This window comes from Crocodylus porosus, unplaced genomic scaffold (genome assembly GCF_001723895.1).
Source record: "Crocodylus porosus isolate Cpor-Errol unplaced genomic scaffold, CroPor_comp1, whole genome shotgun sequence".
NCBI lineage: Eukaryota > Metazoa > Chordata > Crocodylia > Crocodylidae > Crocodylus > Crocodylus porosus.
In genome coordinates, this window is record NW_017728906.1 from 148,242,185 (window position 1) to 148,262,433 (window position 20,249).

The 20,249-nt window shown below is 38.1% G+C and overlaps 1 protein-coding gene across 6 annotated transcripts in view; it reads right to left on the reverse strand.

Annotated features, from left to right (window-relative positions):
* The window catches only part of ENOX1 (ecto-NOX disulfide-thiol exchanger 1), a 531,698-nt gene that overhangs the window by 81,406 nt on the left and 430,043 nt on the right, over positions 1–20,249 (reverse strand). For 5 of the 6 annotated variants that reach the window (XM_019529871.1, XM_019529868.1, XM_019529869.1 and 2 more), the window contains 2 exons: positions 16,659–16,765; positions 11,313–11,430 (listed from right to left, as the gene is read on the reverse strand). The exons of the other annotated variant lie outside the window; for it this stretch is intronic. In XM_019529871.1, the coding sequence (XP_019385416.1) occupies positions 11,313–11,430; positions 16,659–16,765 (225 nt within the window). The remainder of the gene's footprint in view (positions 1–11,312; positions 11,431–16,658; positions 16,766–20,249) is intronic. 6 annotated transcript variants of the gene reach the window in all.

Below are 20,249 nucleotides of genomic sequence, written 5' to 3' on the forward strand. Positions count from 1 at the left end.
TTTGTCAGCTGATTTTCCCATTCTCACTTCTTTTCATAAGAGCACTTGCATGAGACACTTCTCCTAGCTGGAGGCAGAATAACTGAAAATCCTAACAACAGTCATTATGCACTCCTCCCTGAGTTATAATTGATATCTTTACTCCTTCCACATCTCACCTCATGTTCTCTTTTACAACTAACATTACCTAGTAAGGATGCAGGATTTACTCACTTTGCTGAGTCCTGTGTGTATTTCTCAACACCACAGAACTATCTCTGCATGCAGACAGGAAGCAAAAGCTGAGTGCTAGTACATTGGCATGCTGTACTTCTTTCAACTGCATCCAGAAGCCCACAGGATCAAGCTCTATATTCCAAATCAATCAATAAAACACAAGAACAATGACAAGCTGCTGATAGAACAAAATGGAGCATCTACCACCCAGTACCTCATTCCCCACAACTACTAAAAAATGCCCATTTCCTGAGAATTGAAACATTCTGGAGGCAAAAACACAGCCATGTAGGATCTAAAGCAAAGGACTAGTTTAGATGTAGGTGAGTTGGAACTGCAACTAGCCAGCACCTGCAAGTAGGAAGATCTTCATCAGAGGCATTTCAGGTAGATATCTGGCAGCTCTAAAAGTGATACAACAATTGCTGGAATATGAAAGTCACTGCAAAAACACAATGGAAATTGCATGCCATAAAAACTTCAAAAAATAATCACATACTCTCCCATGGCAAAGTAAAAAATAAAAACTTGGCAGCAGTTAGAAGTCCAACTCTGAAACTCTGGAAATCCTACCTTCAAACGTTTAACAAATGCCTTTCTTTTAACAAAAAGAAAACACTTAGCATCTTCAAAGGGCTCTAGAAACTGTGTATACAAACTGGAAAGAAGCAAAGTAAAATAGGATGTCCATTAGGTTTTTCCCCTCTGCCTTTTCTCTGTGTAGTCTCATAATCTTGAACAAACAAACAACTCACCTTAAAGTAATCACATCCTATCTTAATGATTTGAATTTAAGAACCAAATTCTTCAACATACTGTTCACGGAAATGTTTAGTGGCACATATGGCAGCTGAATATAAGCAGGTTGTTCCAGATAGTTGTCAAGCTGACAGCAAAGAGTAGAAAATCCCATATCTCCTCAGTGTCCAAAGTTCATTTATCAAAGCAAACAGCAATACCACCCAGTCTCAGTAGCACTGGGAATTTCAAATACCATCCAATTTTGAATCCTGGCTGTGTTCATTAGGTTCTTAACTCTTATAATGCGAGTATTTCCCAGTCACCAGGCTGCTGAACGTGTAGGGAAGAGGAATCTGAAATCTTTGGAGGGGTAAGGTCTCAGGATTTTAGTCAGCTTGATACATCAGTGCTCTCAGTTCTCTCCGTCTGATTCTAAATCTTTGCATTAAGGTTGAAATCAATGCGTTTCTGATTGTTACCTTCCATGTTATCTTAAAAATGATCAGGCATTTAATGAACATGATCTATTTCTATTGTAGATTTAAATTTGAATGAGATTTTAAAATACAAGATCACATGTTAGGAAGTGTCCCTAAGGTCAAGAGAGGCGGTGCAGCATTATATAGCAGACAGTACTAGAGCTTAATTTAAGTACCGGAACTTAATTTAAAAAATAAAATGATAGAGCCATATAAATAAAATTGTATTGCCAACTCAAAAATGGAGAGTCAAAGAAGATGCTTGTTCTTTGTCCATATGTGATTTATGGCTCAAGCCAAGGATTTTCAGTGTTATAAATAGGCCTTATTCTCTTAAGGTTTAAATGAAGTTGGGAGTCAAGACAAAGCCCTGTATCTAAGAAAGCATTATAACAAAATGACTTTATACAGGGGGTGGGGTGTAATTGTGAGAATGATGCTAATAAAACCTACATCAGATTGTGAGGAAGGTGAAAACAGCATATGTTCAATATTGTCTTTCATTGATTTTGCTGCCAACATCCCACTTCAACAATGTTACAGCCACACTTCAAGATTCTTAATGGAGGGGCATGGAAGAAAAATCAATACACAGAACCTGCTTGTGCTCCTGTTGAAGTCAATTTGAGTTTTGCTATTAACTTCAGTGGGAGCGGGACAGGGTGTATACTGTCTCCTTTTATCTCCAACAAGACAACATTCACTGCTATTTTGCATTTTAGGGAGGTAAGATCATGCTATGTAAATAGCACAGTAAAGTACCAAGCTACAACTGTGCATTCAGATATGTTGCCCTGTTTTATGAAACCTAATGAAAAATTATAGGCTGTGTCCTGAACTATGAAAGCTGCAGTAAAAGGTATAGGATTTGAAATAAATTGTGATTACAAAATCATTTCTTTATAAAGAAATATTTTCATTTAGATATGAAGAAAATAAAAACATTTCAACTCAACACTGAGTCTCAGAAAATATTTTTGTTTTTTCTTTACTTTTAACTTGCAAAACTCGTTAGGATTACATATAACTTAAGGCTTAAAGATTAAAAGATTATGAAAGTGAAGACATAAATAATTAGAGCTTATATGGGGCACCTCCAAAACACACTTTTCACTGTTTTTAATAATAAAGTGAAACAAATCTAAAATTATCTTAGGAAATTATCTGAAATATTTAAATCCAACAACATACTGTTAATTTTGTTCAAGCATGAGCTCAAAACATATTTTAACATGCTGTCAAAATGAGATGCTAAGAGTGTCGATAAAATGACACTAAAATAAATGTAAATTTAGATTGCTGTCACAAGTGGCTGCTTGGTTTTGTGAAGATGTTAGGTTGCTATAGCATTTTCCATAGCAACTTTGCATCTTATTACATAAATAATCCCTCAGTGTCCTTAAAGCTTACTAAAAAACAGGATTAAATCTATTCTCATATGTAATGATCCTGCATAAAACCTTATCAGTATGAAATACCCAGGAAACATAATAAAATGTAATCTAGATAATAGCATTTCTGGCAGTTGAAAGGCATCAAAGCAACATGGGCTTTATGCTGCATCTTATAGTAAACTGGTCATTTTTGTATAATCCTTATTAGGTAAATATAACTGAAAATTCTGTTTTCTTTTAAAAACAAAAGTATAGCTCTTTACTCCTTCAGTGACGCGTACTTCTGTGGAAGGATGCTAAATTAACACCGCAGAGGAATGCACCTGATAAATAGCACAAGACTTCCATTTTATTTCCCAAAAGGGTTTGGAAGCATTGTCTAGCATTGATTTCGGAAGTGCAGATGTGACTAAATTCAGCCACATCACCACATCTACTCACAGGCTTTATATAAAGGTAGGCTTTTGTGCTTCCTAAAGCAGATACTGCTATTTGGATATGCTATGCAAAAATGCAGTGCACATTGCAGCATACAAACATGTCAAGAAACCCCAAGTTGGGGCCTGTCTTATGAGATCTCAGTTCCAGACTAGCTGCTGTGAAAGAAATTGGTACAGGACCTTCCCTAAGAGAAAGGAGCAAATATCTTTTGTTCCTCCCTAGTGATCATCTCTGGCTGGAGTTGCATCCTGACCTTTTCTAATCAAGGGAAAATTGTTTTAGTCTTTCATATTTAAAATAGTTTCTTAGCTATTGCTGACAAAACTTCCTAATTAAAGTGTGAGAAAAGCAGGATTTCTTCCAAAGGTATCTTCCTCTTCACATAATCATTAATTTATTATTGCAGGGATACTTACAAATTAAATGGCTAAATACATTTTTTTATGCATTTCTCCAAAGAAAAAAGGACGTGCACTATTCATTTTTAAGGGATATAAACTATAATATTTTATGTGACCTTTGTCAACTTTTTTTTTTCATTATCATCACCCAGATCTGGGGCCTGTTAACTAACAGTGTTGTTTTCACAACATGTAGTGGTAAAAATAATAAAACACATAAGTCAAAGTTCAGTGGTCCCAAGTAAAAACAAGATACCCAATTTAAAGAAAGGGGACAGAGAAATCTCCATTTGCCAGAGGCACACCAAAGAGTAAAAAGCCGTAAGTTTTAGATGAGATTTCAAAATAAAAAGAAAGAAAGAGCAGCATTAAGTTCTGAACAGTGGAAACAGACATTTATATTCAAAGTTGCACTGATGTATCCATACAAGGTTTTCTATCAGTTTGACTAATTCAGCTTAAAAACCACCTTTAGCTAAACTTGTGCAATTTCAGATCTTGATAAGACCTTTGAAATAAAAATAAAAGACTGCATTTTCTGAAGAAGTTTGTGAGAAGATAAATAAATATTAGCTGGATCACTTCTGCACTTATTTGGGCTTTCCATCCAAGTATTGACCAGGTCTGCAGCTCTTATATATGGATAGCATTAACCCTAGAAAATTATTATTATTTTCATAGAGGCATGATTTTCAAATGCTAACTAACTTTCAGCGGGATGGATACTCAATCACATAGATGCTTTGGAAAATCCCACAAAAAGGCCTAAGTTGCAGTAGTTTCATGGACTCATAGAAAAGTAGGCTCAGAAGGGACCTCTGAAGGTCATGTAGTTCAGAAACAGACTTGAGGGTCATCATTGACCACAAAATGAACATAAGTCTTCAATGTGATGTTGTGGCTAATAAAGGGAGCAAAACACTGACTTGCGTCCATAGATGATTCAAGCCAATCCCAGGACGACATTCTCCCCTTGTACTTGGCCTTGGTGAGGCCACAGCTGGAGTACTGCATCCAGTTTTGGGCCCCACAATTCAAAAAGGATGTGGAGAAGCTTGAGAGAGTCCAGAGTCCACGCTCATGATCAGAGGTCAGGAAAACAGACCTTATGACGACAGGCTGAGAGCCATGGGGCTCTTTAGATTGGAAAAGTGCAGGCTCAGGGTCGATCTGATGGCCACCTATAAGTTTATCAAGGGTGACCACCAGTATCTGGGAGAACGTTTGTTCACTAGAGCGCCCCAAGGGATGAGGAGATCGAACGGTTATAAACTACTGCAAGACCATTTCAGGCTGGACATAAGGAAGAACTTCTTTACTGTCCGAGCCCCCAAGGTCTGGAACAGCCTGCTATCGGAGGAGGTTCAAGCACCTACATTGAACACCTTCAAGAGAAATTTGGATGCTTATCTTGCTGGCATCCTATGACCCCAGCTGACTTCCTGCCCTTCGGGCGGGGGGCTGGACTCGATGATCTTCTGAGGTCCCTTCCAGCCCTAATGTCTATGAATCTATGAAACCCTCTGCTTATGGATCATCCCTACCTAAAACATCCCATAGAAATCCTTGTCAAACCTTTTCCTAAAAATACACAATCAATCCTGTCACACAACTACCAGAACTATTACTTAAAGACACCAAAAGCACCCAAACAAGAGGTAGAGCAGGGGGATAATGGGGTTCAGTGTGTTGTTGCCACAAGAGTTATTAAAACCTCTCAAGAGATCCAGAAGGCAAACCCCCCATAGTCTGTACCGATCTGACCATTCAGTATACTTTGTTCTAGATCCCATATGTGGTGATTAGGCTGACTGTGAGCAGAGGGGCAAGACCCCCTAGCCAGGATTCTCCAAGTTTTTATCTTCAGCAAGAGCATTGGCACATCCCATTCAAAATCTCCACCTATGGCTGTAACCAACACCCAGAGCTTTTGAGGAAGACAAACTCTGCCACCCTTCCCTTCCCTCTGCTCCCCACAATACCTCTAGCAACAGGATAGGTAAAAAATCCCTTCCTGGCCCCATGTGGCAACCAGAAAACCACAGAAGCATGACAAATATCAAATACCTTCCAGTTTGCTCTGCACCCTCAAGACAGCTAGTATAACTCCACACATCGTAACTTCTTACTGGCCAGCCAGAATTCTCCATTCTGTATCCCCTCCATAAACTTATAACAGCTATTTCAGTGCTCTTTCATAATTAAGCGAGTTGTGGAGAAAGGTGTGTCTGTATTGTGCGCACAACTTGCAGTTCATTGATTTGGTAGTATGCATGCAATGGCCAGTGCTAGAGTATACACTGATAGAAGCCACAACTTCCTATTATTTGCATTACAGTAGTGACTAAAGACTTCAATGAAACCGGGGCCAGCCAAGTGCTGGGCACTGAACAGACATTATAGAAAAAAACAGCTCCTACATGGAACCCTAGATGGAGAAGAGAGAGAATGTTTCAAATAAAAGGAAACACCGTTGCCTCCATTTACAGGTAAGGATCTGAGACACTGAAAGATCAATTGAGTTGTTCGCTGTCACCCAGGATGTTTTTGACAGAGCTGGAATTTTCCCCCGATTTCCTGAATCCCTATCAAATGCCTTAACCACAGAAACCACCTGGTGGCCCTTGGCAAAGAAGTCTATTTCTTTCTTTTATGCACTACTTACAAAACTGTCAGCCACTACAGTTGCATTCACAAGAATTCACAGCACAGGAACTGCAAAAGGAAGAACAGCCCTTCCCTCCCACTTGAAAGGAGCTTATAGATAACTTCACAATGTAAAACAAGCCTTTTTGCTACTGCTAAAGCTAGTAGTTTCACTTCACTAATTTTTAAAATTACTATGAAGTCTTCTTTTGGGCGGATTTTTGCTCACGGTGCCATCACATGAAAGACCAAGCACCCAGAAATTCTGATCGTTCTAAAGATTTCCTGTATTCTCCAGGCCCCTGTGGAGGATGCCACTTTTTCTGAACTAATGCTTCAATAACTGTACCTTGACTTTCAAATATAATATCTAAGCCAGTTACCAATTTTTTAACAATCTTAGTTTTACATCAGAAAACTTCTCTTTTCCCTTCCAGCTCAAAAATCTGAAATGCAAATAAATCAAGGTTTAAACCTAAAGCTTGAGGTGTGGGAAATAAAATATACATGTAACAGTTGTATCCTTCAGGCCAGATTTAGTGGGTAGTTGGTGTCTGTTGTCTTTTGCTACCAGTCCCAGCTTTATAAAGAATGGAGGTCTGAGGGAATATATCATCCCTCCAGACATTTTTGTTCAGTTTGTTCAGAATGCTGTGTCTCTGCATTGCAGCATAGCCTGAAACACGGGTCTGACAGGCCTAGTTTTGCTATGGTTAACAAATATGAGAAAAAGGATAGTTTTGCATGCAAAAGAAGTACATTTGAGTTGAAAAATGAGTTGATATACTTTGTGGTGAGTTATTATTAGGCTGTAATATTAAGGAATAACAGTATGCTTTGGTGGAATCTGGCTTGTATCTTAAGAGGGATTAGTACAATCTGTGATCTGCAACAAAATCATACCTGACTTGAAGACCAGGCCTCTACCCCATAAGAAAAGTACTCAGTAAAAAAAAAATCTAAGCACCTGCTTCAAAATGCCCAAATTCAAAGTGTACAAGAGACAATATTTAGCTTAGTGTTTTTCTGGGACTTGAATGTCACCAAGTTGTAGCTAATTCTCACATGTTAGGATGCCTGTGCATCCCTAGCCTGCAGGTCTGTTTAATGCAGATGGAAGTGATGGGGATGATATTCATTTGTCTTTATCTCAATAGACTGAAAGTTTTGGCTTCAAAGAACCTACCACATCTTTTTCATTCTATATGATCTAGCTGTTAGGTATGTTTGTCATACTCATCACCAGAGTATCTAAATGCTCTTGGATGTCAAGTTATTTTTGCACAGGAAAAAGAACAATAGCATTTGATTAGGAAAACAAATGGTTTCAGGAAACTAAAACTGTAACTTTAACAGTGTGAACTTTTAGGACAAAATCCAAGTAGCCAAACAGATTGGGAATTATCATTTCTTACAATAAGGCATGGTAATTGGGAATTATCATTTCTTACAATAAGGCATGGTATCTTTCTTCTTTGTGGTCATTCGCACCATTTTTCACACATGCAGAATCACAGGTACTTATTCTATAAACGGGGGGAAACAATTAAAAAGTTTTACGGATGAGGAATATGTAAATATCTGCCTTCTCAAAAAATATGCACCTTTACAATAAAGTTTTAAAAGGATATTCTTTCTGTGGAACAGATATAAGACAACATAAATAAATAATAAATCCAAGAATGAAAAAAGATGCGTCAGGAATGCAGATTCAAGTATTAGAATCCCTATGTTAGGGTTAAGAAGTAATTTTTTCCTCTCTCAGAAGTTTTCTGGTAATTCTATACTTTAGGGCTTTTTCTGGTCACCCCTAATGGTCAGCAAGAGATTTCTTCCCCCCATTGATGCTTTATTGCTTTCTGTTTTTTCTTTCCACCCTTCTTTAGAAGTGTTCGACGCTGGCCAAAGACTAATATGGGAGTTCTGACTGAGGTATACTGGCATTCAGAAACCTCTTGGTTATCTGTCTGGTAGACCTTGCTTTTCTGCTCTTGCTCAAAATGCTCACCAGATTCGGTCAGAAAGGAATTGTCCTTTCCAGAGATTAGCAAGGACTCAGGGGCTAGGTACAGACTGTCAAAGAGCCTGAGGCTGAATCGAGTCAGTCTTTGCAGGTTAGTCTAACATTCACAGGTTAAACTGAAACAGAATTGAACAGACATTTACCTTTGATTGAGGAAATGTAGCCACATGCCTGCAGTGGCTCAGACCAGAAGCCAGGGGGAACTAGAGCACAGCTCTCTGGCTGTGTGTTCACTTCCTCTTCCTGCTGCCCCTGAGGTCTCTGGTATTTGCAGTCCAGAATCACAGCAACTGGACTCTGCAGGGTTGCTCGTCACTTCCTCTTCCTGCTTCCAGGTGCCTCTGGGATTTGTAGTCCACAGTTGCAGCCAGCAGTAAGTTTGAGTGGGGTATTTAAGCCAGGGGTTTGCCCCCATGGACTGGGATGAATCCCCACCTGGGCTCACCCCCACCCCCTTGTCAGTCAGCCCTCGTTGCTCCAGGTAGGGAGCAAAGGGGTGGGGCCAGCCCTGCTCTCTGTAGCAGACAGCCCAGCCCAGGGCTGGAAAGCATGTTGGGATGCTGGGGACTGATTTAACTTGAGCCAGGATGGGGCCTGGGGCAGAAGTTTCATAAACTGGATTGACCCAAATCAGTTAAGTCTGGTATTACATTCAACCAGGTTTATCTTAAACCAGTTTCAGCCATTCTGAAACTGGTTTATGTGCACTTAGCTCCTGTTCTGTTACAGGTTCAAACTAGTTTCTTATGACTTAAACCAGTTTATATGCAACTTCTGTCCCTAGCCTGGGGACCGTACATAGTCCTGTTTTCTCTGCAAATGTAACTAAAATTACTTCTCTGTCATTTCAGTGGCAAGGCACTGGTCCTTTCTCCTCTACCTTTTACCAATGGCATGTTGTAGTGTTCTTGGTTTTGTTTTCATAAGGTGCTTTGAGGCTCTGGTCTGTGAAGAGTTGAAGTACATGATTTCACCAACTCTTTGGATTAATGCCACTCCTTTAATGTATGTAAGTTAAAAAAAAGAAAAAGGTCAAGCAAAGTCATGTAGAGAAAAAATGAATCACCAAAGAGATGGTGAACTACACTAGTCAATAGAAAAGGGTCAAAAAATAATTATTGTCCACAGGCCCTGATTTTGCTTTCACTTTTACACTGGGGTACCTCCATTTGTTTCAGAGAAAGTATGCTTCGTTTACATCAGTGATAGTGAGGGAAGAATCAGATCAACAAAGCTTATTTGAGAGTTTGAGGCTAGAAGTAGAAAATGGTAAAGAACCATGTCTTTGGAGAATCACTCTATTAGAGTTATATTGTGAAGTACAGACTTTGTATGTGATGTATTAGCAGGGTTGTTCAGGTTATAACTAATGCAAATTATATGTCCAAGTTCATAGGTAAGTAGATGAAATTCAAATAAGCCAAAATAAGTTGAGAGAAAAAGCCACAGAAGTCATGGTTTTCTGTCAAAATGTGTCCCTCTTCACTTCAGGAAAAAAACAACCATATTTTCCCATTTGTAACATTATTAATTTGAAGCATAGTGCTTGAACTGTACCTTTGCTTAAGTAGCATTTATTAAACCCAGACAAAGTGTTAAGCATGACAGGTCAAAACTTAATTATTATTTTTCTTGAGTGTGGTGAGTAGGCATTTCTCACCGTATATTGTTATTGTTAATTATCATTATTTATCTCTGTGAGACTGGCCATGGCCAAAGCCAATGATTACGTCTCCATAAATATCTGTCTTTGCCAGCAGTATTTTTCCTGAAGAGCCACTGTGTCAGTTCCAATCATTTTACTAATTAATTCTGGAAAACTCAAACCCATACTATTATTTTAGGCAAAAATTAAAGCTGCCACTAGCAGGGTTTATTGTGCAAACCTTTCTTTTTGAAAAATATTATATCTCCTTGAAGAAAAGTGGCCTATTCCTAGGACATTCCTGCTAACAATGAATGTGTTTATATATTTGAAGAATGGAAACCTGCTTCAACCTTTACTTCTGGAGATCTTAAGTCTCATAGCCACCATCGCCTGTGGTAAAAGAACTTTCTCTTGCATATATGTAAGAACACGTACAGTTACGCAGTCATAAAAATCCAGTCATTAAAAGAGTTATGGTCATGGAATATGGTGCTTGAGTCCAGTTCTAAGTCAAATTCTTAGCAATACTAACATTTAGTTTTTCTGCATATATCTTGTTTCATTTGTCCACATATCTAAACTCTTATTAGTAGGACCAAATTAAGTTTGGTCGAGAGCTTTTATAAGCTGTTTATTTATTAAGCTGAGGAACACAGGGGTAGACACTTGTTAACTCCTCACAACTCTCTATACCACAGTTATTTGGCAGACCCTGAAATCAAAGGAAAGATTGCAACCATATCTCTGTAAATAGTGCATGCCAGTTACCATGAGTCACCAAGCCAGTCCAATATCCACCTTCTGTATTGCTCACCTTGGCAGCTGACTGTTCTCCAAAACCTGGAAAAGTTTTTTGCAAATGTACCAAATGTACTTGTTCTCTCTTTCAGAGTAGTTATTTAATTTACTCCAATTAATCCAACCTCTTTAGGAGTTAATTCCATGAACAACTCAGTTAATTAGCAGGGTCATACACTGTAATGTATTTGCTGAAAAGGTTCAGTGTATAGAAAGAAACAGAACTTTGGCTGCTTCCATATTTAAATAATATTACCATGGAATCAAATTCCATTTTGCAAGGTTGGAAAAACCCTTTTGAAAGAGCCATAACGGTTCCAACAGTGGAAAAAACTAGAGAGTTTTTCGACCATGACAGCTATCTAGACACAAGTAAAAGTAATTCAAAGAAAATACATACATGGATGATTCAAATGCAACAGATATCCCATGCTATATAGCCATTGCCTAGTTCTACCAATAATGTAAGATTTTAAAAGACAAGGGTGACATATTACAGGACACTGCAGGGGCTCTCTGCCTTACCTGATTCATCTACTCGCAGCTTTTTACTGGGATTGTCACCACTGTCATCATCAGACATTTCCATCTCCTCTTCCCGGCGGATTCCCATGAGCTGTTCGCTGTGAGCATTCCGGAGCTCCTAAAACCCAAGATGGCCTCTTATCAGTATGGACTTCCATGAGCTGATCTCGCTATTGCTTAACTATTTTAGGAGTACTCTGATTTAAGAACAGTATTAATGATCAACTTCAGTACTGAACCAGTGCATGTGTTAGAGTTAGAAAAGGGGAGTTCTTCAGGGTAAAATATTTAAAGAATTGTTTGTCAGCTACAACATGTGCAGGGGGAGGATGGGGGAAAAGAGTAGATGAATTCCCTTTGTTTAATGATTATTAGTCCTGCCTGGTGGCAGTCATAATGCCACACATGCAGTACTTCATAGATCATTTATCAATCAAAGAGTATATAAAGGTGTTATCAGGTTGGGCAAAACACAACCCTGCTCCTATATGCCACTTGGTTTCCCTGTCTGTATATCATAAACCCAATTTTCTCAAATTCTAAACACGTTATTGGTATCTTCTGCATCTTGATATGAAATACATGTCAGAGCTAATGGCCCATTCTTAGAGAAGTCTTTACAAGGGCAGAAGAAAGGCAGAAAGCCTGTATCTGTGTAACTAAGTAAACGATAAGCAAGCAGAAACCTAGACAGTCTTTGTTCGCAGACAAAAAGGACAGAGCTGGAATAATGGCTGGCTTTTTAATGGTAGCACAGAAAAGACTGAGAGAATTCTATTTTGTCCTAATAATACTGTCAGGTGTACATGGGGATGTTGCACAGTGATTAGTGTAGTGCTTTTCAGTTTGCAGACAGCTAATTTTTCTATCGACAAAGAGCCTAATTCCCAAAGAGGTGGTTTAAAATCTTTGAAACAAGAAGTAGCCACGTGGAAGGAAGAAATGGTGCTGAAGGTTCCCACTATTTATCCATGCAATTAACAACAAACTGTCATAGTGGGATTGAAAATAAAAGGAGGGTGTTTCCCTGAGGCTGCACCCTGAATTCATCAGTAAATCTGGAATACTATAATAAAAGTATATATAGCCATTAATCACTGCAGAGGCAAGGAGGCTAATTAATGGGTGTTTTGCACTGGAATAATTCAGAAAAAAAACACTAAAACGGTAAATAGCAAACCTGTATTTAATGAATTAAAAGCCATTTAAAGCAGAAAATTATTAACCACTTTGCAGTTCCATACTATAAAGGACCCACAAGCATCATTCACTGGGGAGGATTCTGTATCTACTTAGGTAGCCGCATGGGTAACTTATTTTTGGTCATTAATATCCCTGCAGCATCAATTTCCACATTATCTTTAACAGCCAAACTAATAATGTCTCATAGAATCATAGAAGTAGGGTCGGAAGAGACCCTGTAGATCTTCAAGTCCGACCCCCCGCCTGGGCAGGAGAACAAACTGGGCTCAAATGACTCCAGCCAGGTAGGCATCAAGCCTCCTCTTAAAGACCCCCAGGGTAGGAGCCAGCACCACTTCCCTAGGAAGTTGGTTCCAGATCCTAGCCGCCCTAACTGTGAAGTAGTTCTTAGGGATGTCTAATCTAAACCTACTCTCCAACAACTTATGGCTGTTATTCCTTGTTATGCCAGGGGGCGCTAGGGGAAACAAGGTCTCTCCCAAACCCTTCTGGTCCCCCCTAGTGAGTTTATCGACAGTCACCAGGTCCTCCCTCAGCCTTCTCTTGTGAAGGCTGAACAGGTTTAGGTCCCGCAGTCTTTCACTGTAGGGTCTGCCCTGTTGTCCCCGGATCATGCGGGTGGCCCTCCTCTGGACCCTCTCAATGTTGTCCACATCCCTCCTGAAGTGGGGAGCACAGAACTGGACACAGTACTCCAGCTGTGGCCTGACCAGTGTTGCATAGAGGGGGAGGATCACCTCCTTGGCCTTGCTTGAGATGCATTTATGGCTGCACGACAAGGTCCGGTTAGCCCTGCCAACCGTGACCTCGCATTGTTGGCCCATGTTCATCTTGGAGTCAGTAATGACTCCAAGATCCCTTTCTGCCTCCATGCTCTGCAGTCCCCTTCAAGGAAAACCTGTAATGGCCTAAAAGCGATCAACTAAAACACAAACACAACCCTAAGCATGTGCAAGATAAGAGCCTGTAAGTGATAAAGGACCGTTAAAAAGCTTTAACTACAGTACTAGTCTAGCCAAATTTAATCAGATCAGTGGTCCATCAAATCCAGGATTCTGTCTGACATTGGCCAATACCAGATTCTTCAACTGGCCACGCAAACATTTTTACAGTGGCCAATTAAGAAATAATATTCCCAAGGGGAGAAGATTTACTTGTAAAAAAAGCCTTTACAAATCAATCTACTCTTTCTGGATAAATTATTAACTTGTAGATGACTTTATTAATTTCCACACTCACTGCCTCGAATTATGTTTTCTAACTATGAGATCCACAAACTCACTCCCTTTTAACAAATTTGGGTTTGTAGTTAGCTGGTGTCATTTGAAGCATCTTGTAACGCAAAGTGACTGAGTGTTCAACTTCCTCCCACCTTACTGCTTATCATGTTGAACTACAAATCTTTTCAACTTCTTCATAATGCAAAGTTTGAAGAGGGACTGGTTGAACAAGGACTATAGTCCAACTTCATGAAGAGCAGATCTGCTGATCAAGACAAAGCTCCAGAGAACATTTTATGAAGTGGCATTAACAGATCGCTAAATACGTCAGCTGTAATTGCAGATAAGTAACAGGACTGCATCAAATGCCCTTCTATTTATGGTAACTGAGAAAAAACAATAACAATTTTTTTAGGACTCAGGCCAACGCTCAGAGTGAGAATACACTTTAAAACACAAAATAATTAGAAAGGAAGCAGAAATGTTCTCTTTAAGCCAGCAGATATTTCCATCAAATAGGAATGATCTGAATGGCAAATATATTCACAGAAAGGTATAGTTAGATGCAAGAGCAGTAAAGCACCCCACACCCTTTTTTAGGGATTTTTTTTCCCTACAGTTAACTAGCCAGAGCTCAGAACTGTGGAAATGCCCTTTAGTTCCTTTTTTCAGGCTGCAGCTCTTCTCTTGCAGTCCTGTTAACATGAGATCATGCTGGGATTTTCATTAAAATGACAACCCAGGGGATTAAGCAGCTGCCCAATGCATGTTCTGAAACATTCAGATGCCTTTTAACTATCAGTTGTCATTTTCCTGCATTGTTTCTTTTCTTCAAGTGTGTAGTTCAGCTTTCCCTACAGAACCTGCAAAGTACAGTTTTACGTGAATTTACCAAAAGCAGAATTGCCGGAACTTACACTTTAGCACCAAACAAGCTATTATTTAAGGTTCAACTACAGAAGTTGGCAATCACACAGGAAATTCAACTGTATAGAAAAGCAAGGCATTTAAGCTGCAAAATGTGACAATCCAATTAAAAAGTTGGGATCATGAAATTTAATAGTACAGTCAATTTTTCAAATAATAAGACATCACGTTCAAGGTTCAAATAATAAGAACCTTAGTAAGGCCTTTCATTTGGCTTGCTTGCAAAGCTTACATAGTGAGAAGATGGGCAAAGGGAAGGTTTCAAGCGAATTAGCAAAGCATGGACTAGTCAAACAATATGATTTAAATTCAACAGAGCCATTTGTTGACATTTGCATAGCATTTTACACCTGTGACATAAGAGCTTTCTAAATAAATTGGTTCAACCCGAGGCTTCATATCCTCTAAATTATTTTTATTGTTTCCTTTCTTTAGAAAGGACAACAAAATGCAATAATATTTAAAGAAGCAAAGATGTTTAGTGAATTAACATTTATGGAAAGTCCTGCTTTTATGCAATTCATTCTATTAAAGATTTAGAAGCTAGCAAATGAATGCTATGATACATCCCTTTATGAAAAGCTGATTTAAGAAGGGACACTTTTAATACAGTGAATGTAAATTAACAGAAAATGTTGTTTTCACACCTTTCTAAGAAAATAGATAGGTAACAGCCCCAATGTCTCGAACTTTCAGTTAAAGACTTTATTTGCCACTCATTTGAAGTATTAGTGAACAAAATGCAAAATATAGCTCTTACCAATAAATTATGCTAACATTTTATTTTAAGTGTCCCATTATTGTGAAGTCATTTGGTATTCACCATAATAGCAATGATAATAAAGAATTCATTTGGTATTCATGTGGATGTTACATCTAGTGCCATTGGTATTCAACTATAATTTAGCATTAGTTAATGGGCACTTAAAATGTTACCCACATGATTTATATCAAGGCACTTTAGTGTTTCTCAAATTAAGTGTACAACACTTATTTTACAAGTGTACTACAAAATAATTAAATAAGTGCATCTTACCTTCTAAAGTTTTTGTTTTGAGACAGGGAAAATCATTAAGAAGACTGCAACGTTAACAATTAACATACTGTACTACATGGAGATAAGCAACTTGATATAAATTACTCATATAAAGTAAGAAAGAAAACAAAGACAGTGGTACTTACTTTTTAAAATACAGGCTCATAGCGTATCTACTGAATTAAAAACGAAAGCTGGATGACCAAAAATGTAAAGTGGGGCTACTACTTCCTTTGCTACCAAACAGAAGTGGAATCTCAGACCCTTTTCCTTCATTTCTTATACTCGTGCATATGACAGATGCACAGGCATGATTTCATATAGCTACTGCAATGTCAACTATTGTTACATTTATTGTGTTTGTAAACCATGAATTTTAAGTTAATGTGAGTATTTACTTTTTAAAATAAGGACACTGAAGAGATGGGAATGACTACATCCCAGTTCTGGACTGAATAAACCTTAATAATATTTTTCAAGAAAATTTTATTTTATTCCCTAGCAAACTTATCTTATTATGTCCATATAATAATGCAACTAGAAAAAATAATCTGCATTATACCCTGCTTTTTCCCCACCAGATCTTCCTGTATTCTTAAAAAGCTATTTTTTCATATAAAAATGTAATTCTATAGATATTTTAAAATATCTTGACTAATTTCACCACTTTAGTTCATTATGTTAGAAGTAATTAACATATTCCTCCAATGAGTTCCCATTTCTTGTATGAAAAACATCAACACATTGCTCTCCATCCTAGTGTTATTTAACAAATTTTATTGTAATGGGAGCAATGGGAGCAATTCATACTGTAAATGAGACTGTATAATGGCTAGTTGATTAACTGCTAAAACTGGTCATAAATATTGTGGAATGCAGTATGTCCAGCTACAGTCACACTTGTTCTGTGTCAATCCAGCTGTGAGATGATGGGTAAAAAGTAATAATAAAACCACCAACCTCAGAATGCTTTCGCCAAATGTCTATGTTCTTTCGCTGAGCTTTCGAGAAATGGTCCCAAGCTTTTTGTCTGGTAGAAGCGTTGAAAACGGCCACAATCTGCTCAACTTTGGTGAACAAGGAAGTCAAACAAGACAAGCAATTTATGTTGTGATCACTATAGAGAAGCCAAGCAAAGACACTAGGAGTCTATGGATGATGTCATTACTGAAACAACATCATCAATATCCATCCAATGACGTGTCTTTTGTACTTACATTTTAGCAATGTTGGAGATGTCTCCCTTCAAGTCTGTCTCCATAACTTTAGTCTATACAATTTATAAATATATACTTAAGATTGAACATGCATTTGCCTCTCAATCAGATTAATTATAATTGTGTATACCTTTGTGTATGTGGGTATGTGAACATATATATGCATGTGTGTTTTTTTGTGTTTAGTGACTGGAGGGAGATGAACTACAGGCAGAGTAGGTTGGATCAGTATTTGAGTCTGAGGCTTCCCTCATACTTTTCTAACAGAATCATCCCAAAGAGGCCTCCTTTAAGCTAGAATCTGATATTTAGGGATCCTGGTTCTTCCTAAATATCCCCAATAAAAAAATCCCCAATTCTGGATTTTACCCCATACCCACATTTTTTTCATGATTAAAATGAAATGCCACTTCTAGATATATGTATATCACACACATGGTTTTTCATTTTGATCATGGACAAATGTAGATTTGGGGTTACTTTTTTTAATCTGAAAATTGAAGGATTTTTTTTTATCAGAGAAAACCGGGATTCCTGCTGATATTTAATCCCAATTCCAAATTTAATAAATTTAACCAAATTTGCTCCTTGCCCAACAACTGCTTCATCTTACATTTCCATTTTATCTACATCTAATCCCATTCCTCTCTTTGTCTTAGCTTCATTCCATATGCAATATATTGTTAATGTGCACTAACCTATATAAAATGCTTCAGCAAATGTGTGATGCTCCCAAATCTTGACACTAGGGCTTGTGAGCAAACAAGATTGCTCACAAGCCCAATTTTTGACAAGTGAATGGGCTGATCTTCCAACTGAGCTTTTATGTTGGTCTATCTGTTCAACTGGAATGAGTTCCATTTCTGTTTCATGGTTCTTTGCTATTTATTCTGTTGAATTCTCTAGCTAAACTACCACTATCTGTTTCATAAAGTTACTGATCTTTGGCTGTCTAATCCTACTACACTTTGTGGGTGTCTACACGCGATGCTTCATTGCCATAGCAATGTGCTAAGGTGATGTAGCATCCATAGGTGTCTGCACATGGTCAGCAGCTACTTTGCTGTAGTAGTGCACTTCCCTGTTATAGTGTGCAGCTATAGCAAAGTAGCTGCTAAAAATAACCATGCACCACACGTATGGTGCAGTGCAGGCAGTTACTGTGCCATGCTTTACTCCTTCTAAAAGGAAGTAGTTAAACATGGTGCAGTAACAATGTTGCTGTAGGACAATGTGTAGATGCACCCTCTGAGAAAGAACGGAATGATCTATCTCCCTTTGAATGGGCCAAATGACCCTCTCTTGAACTACCAGAGAGAGACATGGATGCTTCTGTTTAAATGATCAGCAGTGAAATGGGTAAAAAGGGTGATATTTCATCTTTTGACTGAGGACTTAACATCAAAGACACAAATGGGGGTATATTTTTCTTTTTGCATTACTATTGCAGGCTTCTTTCAGTCCTAGGAAGACAGCATTAATTTGAGTCACATATGGAAACTTTCCTTTGCAACAATCAGGACTTGTTAATTAATTGCTAAAACTATAACATTAAATGATATTTTCAACTCTCCTTAAATTAAACAGGCTGCCTCAAAACTACTGCAACGATTACCTGTCCCATTCCTATTTAGTTCACACTCTGGCAGGAGATGCAATAATTTCACTGTGTTAACAACTGCTTGGCTCCTGGGGTGTATTGATAAAAGACAGAGTTATAGTGTATGTATATTAAATTAATTTGAAAAAAAATAATGAAAATACATAAGTACTTCTCATTTCAGATGTATATAAACTACTGATAGAATTGAATTATTATGTTGCATTAGTGATGCAGGTGCATGGACTATCTTGCCTAATTAACAATCTCTGTTTAGTTAGCAAATGGAAACTGAAGTATAAAAGGTTCACAAAGATAGGAAGAAGTGCTGGTTTACCATCCTCCACTAGAAATTAATTAATAAGATCATCTGAATTTTGTAGAAACCTTTGAACTTTCAAGTATTTAATTAAGAGTTTTTTCTGCAGGTGCTAATATTTATCAGAAGACTTTATCTGATAATTTTAGAAACTCGTTTCAGTGAAAGCAGAAGACAAGAAGAGGTCATTAAGTTTTTCTCCACATCTTTCACAGTGTGCTGAGGAGTGAAGTGTGCTGAGAAGACCTTCTTCAGTGATCAATTTCTCAGGTGTTCCAAAAAAGAAAATCTAAAATGTTAAGTGTGTAACATCACAAAAAGTTAAGCAGTTAGAAGAACTATTATCCAAACTACCTCTCCAGATACAGGAGAAAATGTTACATGCCTATTCCAATCAATGTTACTCGGCACATACATGGAGAGACACATCTACATATATGTCAAGCTAACATATATGACTTTTGAATTTCCTAACATATTTCTCTATTAGCTCTTGTTGTACTTTTTTCATTTAGAAAAAAAATAATTTCATATGAAACCCAGCTGAGTAGTCCTCACTTTGGCAGATACTCTATTGACTCATTTCCCTGAGTAAGGACCTTGAATCCATATTTTCCTTAGTGGAATTCTTTTATATCAAAGCTGATAAATTCAGGTGGAGTGATCTTCACCATATGTAAACTGCACAGTTTGCATACAGCTCCTTTGACTACACACCAAAGAATTATAGGTGGAATGATGGAATATGCAGCAATTTAGCTTAGGCGGGTCTTTAAAAGCAGAAAGCAGGGTAGAGTTAAACCTTGTAGACTCATAAATTCAGAGATACATACGCTTTTATAAGCAACATCTCACTTCATCAGACGCTATGAACAGATGCCCAAGGAGCAGGAAGTCCTTTCATAGCACCTGACAAAGTGAGCTGTTGCTTCTGAAAGGTTATGAATCTCTGAATTCATTAGTCTATAAGGTGGAACTGTACCCTGGTTCCTGCCTGACTTCAGACTAACCCAGCTAACTACCTCAATCTTTAGAAGCAGGGAAGATGATAATGGGGAAAAAAATCCACCCACAAAACTAAGTTAAAAGGCAACTGAATAGAGCTCTGAATTATACCTCCATTGCTCGAGATTGTAGGGGGGCTGTTAGGAAGGCTAAGGCAGAGATGGAACTGGGACTAGCGACCCAGATCAAAGATAACAAGAAGTCCTTTTTAAAATACATAGGAGGTAAAAAGAAGGTACCAAGTAATATGGTGCCTCTGCAGGACGTGCTTGGTAATCTGGTGGTAGCACCAGATGACAAAGCTAATCTCTTTAACAGATTCTTTGCCTCCATTTTTCTGAGCAGGGACAGGGACATACCCCACACTAGGAATCTGGATGGTCCCAGGGGAAGAGCAGCCGGGCCCAGGG